The 5207-nt window shown below is 57.8% G+C and overlaps 1 protein-coding gene across 1 annotated transcript; it reads right to left on the bottom strand.

Moving 5' to 3' along the window:
- Positions 1–60: 60 nt before the first annotated feature.
- Positions 61–4574, bottom strand: LOC103780554 (extracellular serine/threonine protein kinase FAM20C-like). The gene is made up of 9 exons (XM_008948244.1): positions 4198–4574; positions 2570–2745; positions 2409–2487; positions 1850–1942; positions 1572–1687; positions 1084–1264; positions 857–966; positions 291–372; positions 61–141 (listed from the first exon to the last, which is right to left on the bottom strand). Exons 1-9 carry the CDS (start codon positions 4572–4574, stop codon positions 78–80), a joined length of 1278 nt encoding a protein of 425 aa, XP_008946492.1. The 3' UTR covers positions 61–77.
- Positions 4575–5207: the final 633 nt, after the last annotated feature.

Below are 5207 nucleotides of genomic sequence, written 5' to 3'. Positions count from 1 at the left end.
GGTGAGGAGGGAGAGGTCTCAGCCCGGGCGGCCTCTCCTCGACGGGACCCCCGGGGTGGGCGGGCGGGTGGAGACCCTTACCTGCAGCACTGCTGGAGGGGGGCCAGGATGGACGGTTCGTCGCGGGAGTGAGTGCCAAAACTGGGAGGGGAGAAGCCCCACCGGTTGGCATCGGGGCAGCGTCACCCCGTTGGCTCAGGAAGGGTATTTTAGGGCTCACAGGGGGCATTTTAGCAAGACCCGGGATCTCCCACCACCCCTTTTGGCTGGGATTGCTTCCCGTGTGTTACCCACGGCCGTTGTCCAGGTGGAGTAGGAAAGTGTCGTTCCCAAATTTCTCAAAGGTCTCATAGTGGTGCCGGTCCATATTGCCTGTGGTGGGGCAACAAATTGACTATCAGGTGGTGGGCCAGGAGGTGGGAGTTGGGCTACACAGCACCCTCCTGGTGCAAGACTGAAACCCAGAAGCTGGGGAAGAGGGCTGAGGGCACCTCTAAGGCGCCCGTCTGGTGGCCATGCCCATGGTGGAGACCCAAGCAGAATCCTAGTGACCTCTGGGCCCCTTCTCATCCCTGCAACCCTGCGGAGGGACAACAGTGGCAAATGGAGCAGAAATAACGGCAAAGGCACGTCTGGGCGGCCAAGGACGAGGAGATGGGAAACTCTCCAAGTCAGATGATGGTGAGGGGACAGCACGGGGAGGAAGGAGTGGTCCCGAGGACAGGAGAGGCAGCGCAATCGCTGGGGAGCGTTGCCGCCAGCCCGGTTTGGCCAGTGCCCCTCACAGGGCCACAGAGCTGTTTGGGCATCTCGGTCCTGAGGGTCCCTCCCCTGTCGCTGGCACGGTGGGGCTCACCCATCAGGAAATCCAGGACTGCCATGTCGATGAGGTCGAGGAGGCGATGGCCCCTGTCGTAGGGTGGCGTCTCTCGCACCTGAGCGCAGTAGTTGGGGTTCAGCTCCCACCTGCGGGCAGAGGCCAGGGTTGGGGCATGGGGTGGTGAGAGCGGCCATGAGGTGGTCCCCTCCCAGCCCACAGCTCTGCTGCCCCGTGCCCCCCAAGCCCACCATGCCCCAGCTCACTCGGCCTTCTTGCTCTTGTGGTAGGAGCGGCGCCAGGGGCTTCGCCAGGAGCGGCGCTTGGCCAAGGTCTTGTCGGGCAGCAGGGTGGCCATGGAGCCCTCCAGCTGGTCCGGCTTGCCACAGAGGGCATGCTCGGTGGAGCAGTAGTAGGAGCACTCCCCGTAGAAGCAGACGTTGCCCGCTGGCCATGAGGACAAAGCAAAGGTTGACGAGGAGCAAGAAGACAACAAGCCTTCTGCTCCCACGCAGGATGTTCCAGCAGGTGGTGGCCGGGTGAAGTTGCTCCGTGGCCACATGTCACCAGCACAGCAATGGCAAGGAAAGCCTTGAGGAGCTGAGTCCCCCAGCAGGGGATCTGGCAGGAGCTGGAGTAGTCCCCAAAAAGATCAGTTTGCCCCAGCGCAGAGGGAGCCAGGGCAGGAGCAGCCAACTCCAAGTGAGCTCCATGCGGATGACCACAGAAGAGGATGGTCAGCATGAAAGCTCACCTGGGGAGATGAAGAAAGTCTTGGCTAGTTTCTTGTCTGTGGTGATGTCACGAATCTCCTTTGTTATATTAATCAAGCGTCCAGAAACTGGGGGGATTCGCCGGAAATCCAGGATCCTGAAACACAGACCTTAGAACCGTTTCTCACAGACCCTGGCTAGTTTTCATGGTGGGTTATTAAAACCTCTGTGAGATGCAGGTATCCCTTGCAGTGGGGTGGAAGAGGTGGGGTGAAGGCTTTGCCGTCACGGGAGGGCAGAGTTTGGATGTAAAGCTCACCTGTCCAGGTGGAAGGCTGCGATCTCTGCGTTGTGCCGCTCAAAGTCTGAGAAATAGAAGAAGTCGATGGGGGTCTCCTGCTCCCGGGTCTGCCTGGGAGGAGAGGGAAGGGTGGTGGTGATAGCCACGGGCAGGGTCTTGGCTCCAAACCACCCCTGACCTTGTGTCCACGGTGCTACTGGAGATATAGCCAGACCCAGTGTCCTCCAGTCACTCCCTTGTGGGTGCTGTGGCCCCAAACTCCCCAGCCAGGACCCCACGCCCACCTTGTGCCCAACCCAAGGGCTGGGAAGCCCTCACGGACGGGAGGGTTGAACCTGAACATGGGTGGTTCTCATGAACCACCTTCTTTGCACCACTAGAGGCCACTACCCCATCACAAGCTGCGCCCAGCCTGCCAAACACCACCAGGGGAGGTAGTGGTGGGGAATGGACCGTCTCGTTCTCCTCAATTTTGGGGTAAAGGGGCCGAAGCGAGGCAGCACAAAAAGCATTTCTCTATCCGTGGTCTCCTCAAGCCCTTCCTCTGGGGTACGGGGTTGTCTCCGGCTCTACTCACTTCATGGGCTTGAAGAGGGCCTGCCCGTAGTTTGGGAACGTCATGATGAGCTTGAGCTGGGTCCCACCAGGCTTCTGGACTGAAAGGGGGCACGCAGGGATGAGTGAAGCGGGCAGCAGGGCAGGGGTGCAGGCAGGGGGGTGCGGGCAGGGAGGTGCTACCTGAGCTGACAATCCTCTGTGTGGCCAAGTCCCGGAGGAGGGTGGGCATCAGGGGGTCCTGGCGGGGGTACAGCTCGTAGCGGTTGATGCCCACGTGGAATTTGAGCCAGGTGGGGTAGGTCTCATAGGTCGTCTTCCCTGTCGGGAGGAGCGCCTCGGCTTTACTGCTGCTGACCCTGCAGCACGACAGCCACCACCACCCCAACAACAACGACAGCGTTTAAGTGGGGACAGGATGGGTCCTGCATCCCCAGGCCCTTCCCGTGAGCCAGCACGTGGAGGGTGAGGTGGGGAAAAGACCCACCACAAGCCCTGGATGATGGCAAAACCCCCTGCCCTGAGCACCCTCCTCGGGACTCCGGGCACCTGGGCAGATCCCACCCGTGGCTGGTGGCCAGGAAGACCTGCTGGCACAGCTGGAGGGGGCTTGGTGTCTTCCCCCTCATTCCCTGTGAAAATTCCCTGAGCTGATCCTGCTTCTTTCATCCATGCCTTGATTTCCCTGCTGGAGCAGCTTGTCTCGTTGTTTTTCCCCAAGGGATTAGCTCCCAGGAATACAACCGGCCACACCCCTGACACCCTCTCTGGGGACACACACCCATCTGTAAAACAAGGGTGGAGGAGCAGGGGCTTCCCAGCCATCCTCAGCACCCACCTGAACCCCCCCCCTCAACATCCAGGTCCCCCTGGACAGTCCATTGCACACCCCTGATTTCCCCTGGGGGCTGAGTTTGGGTTCGCACCACCCCTGCCTCTGTGCCTCCTGCAGATTTGCAGTTTGCTGGCATTCAAGGGGTACTTTTGAGGGTATCTGTCCCCACTCTAGGTCAGCACCCACTGGCACTGCAAATCCACCTCTCTCTCTCTAGGAAAATGCAGATTGTGCCCTGATTTCAACAAATCAGACCCATCTCCCACGGCTATCCATAGGCAAGGTGGTCCTCAGAGACGAGGCAAATGCCCAGTTGTAAAAAACAGCTCTTAAATCACCTCTTATTCTCTCCCAATTTTAACAGCCACCTCATTTGGAAGCTGTGCCTTCCGTAGGGAAGCTGCTACGTGTTACCGACGCTAAAGCTTTTAATATCTTCCCTCCTAATTAGAGGTTAGTAGCCCAGGGATAAAAATAGGCAGCCAGCAGCCGTGAGCTCACCATACGGTCGAGCCTAAAGAGGTCAGGTGATGTCCTGCACATTGGCAGGACTGGAACAGTCTCATGGTGAGGGGTAATACACATTGTGGGCTTTGCATCTCCAATGTATCAGGAGAGGGGGATAAAACTGGTTAGAAATCTGGAGTGGAGACTTCCTCACCTACATAGAGACCGAAGGCTAAAGATTGCATTGGGGAAGGAAAGGAGACGAGGAGATGACCAAAAAGATCCTACACAACACTAGGAATAATTCAAGTCTCCTCTGGCTTTGCTGTGTGCTACAGACTTCTAGGTAACAGCCCAGAAACTGAGGACTAAGAAAGGATATGAGGCACAAGAACGTGCTCAGCAACTGGGGCCCCTCTGGGGTGGGATGCTGGTCTATGCAAGGAAACGATGAGTTTGCTCCCTGCCTCTTGTCCCCTCAAACCCACACAACCCCCAAAATCAAGGCAGCGCTGAGCTCACTCCTCACCATTCGTCACTCAGGCTGCTGCCCAGGCTGAACTTCTCCGTGGGGTTGACAACAAACAGCTTGTCTTTCTCTGTCACCTCTGGGATCGGGATGGTGTAAAGAGGATGCTTGAAGAGCTCTGCCAGCTTGGATCCCTCAGGCCATCCTGCTTTCCCCTCTCTGCTCTGGTGCTCTCCAGCCCTTGCTTGTGCCCTTGCTCCCTGCAGTTGAGAGCTTTTCTCCACGGAGCCATTGCTGCCACTGAAATCCTGAAGGATTCGTAGGCTCAATTTTTTGGGGCCAGAAAGCACAGGGCTGCCTGATGGGATGCTGGAGGCTTTCGGTGCTTTCTCATCACAGCTGCAGGGCCTGCGGCGGGTGGGGAGAGCCAAATCCATCGCCAGGTGCACCAGGAGGGCCAAGAACAGGAGGAAGAGGAGACTGACTTTACATTTCCTCTGGAAAAGCGTTTGCAGCCTGCGCCGCATCCTTTGTCCCCCAAGATGCTCAGCAAGGGGTGGGTGCCCACCCAGAGCTAAAGGAGAGTCGCTGAGGCCACGGTCCCTGTGCAAAAATAGCAGTGAGGAGTCCTGGATTTAGAGCATCACCAAAAAAAAGAGCAACCAGTGCAAGGGGAGAGTCACAGTGAAGATCTGTCACCACAGCACCTCAGGGGGTGACACTGCAGCAGGAGGTTGCAGAGGGGTTTATCAGTGCTGATAAGGGCTGAGCTGGCACTGCCAAGGTTAACGTGAACGGGGCAAGTTCCAAATCAACAGCCACGAGGCTGGCTTAGGGCACTGATGGCTGCAGATAACCCCCACGGAGTCCTGTCCCTCTGGGATGTCACCCACATGGGGATGAAGAACATTCCTTGGTGCACAGGGCATTAAAGTGGTTCTGCCCTTCTGCAGCACCAGGCAGCCCCATTCCCCACGTCCATCACGTCCACACATTTGTAATCCAGGGGAGTTTTTCTCCTGCTGCTCATCCAGAGAAGTTTTGTCACCTTTCCCCCCCTATTCAAAATC

The sequence above is a fragment of the Merops nubicus genome, unplaced genomic scaffold (genome assembly GCF_000691845.1).
Source record: "Merops nubicus isolate BGI_N331 unplaced genomic scaffold, ASM69184v1 scaffold24709, whole genome shotgun sequence".
Lineage (NCBI taxonomy): Eukaryota > Metazoa > Chordata > Aves > Coraciiformes > Meropidae > Merops > Merops nubicus.
This window is presented reverse-complemented; position numbering and strand designations above follow the sequence as displayed.

Bases quoted from the DNA above. Each gene is read 5' to 3' on its own strand.
- LOC103780554 (XM_008948244.1), bottom strand. From the start codon at position 4,574: ATGGATTTGGCTCTCCCCACCCGCCGCAGGCCCTGCAGCTGTGATGAG. The intron at 2,488-2,569 runs GTAGCACCTCCC...GCCCCCTTTCAG, and splicing joins ACAGAGGATTGTCAGCTCAG to TCCAGAAGCCTGGTGGGACC. The intron at 967-1,083 runs GTGAGCTGGGGC...CTCTGCCCGCAG, and splicing joins CACAAGAGCAAGAAGGCCGA to GTGGGAGCTGAACCCCAACT.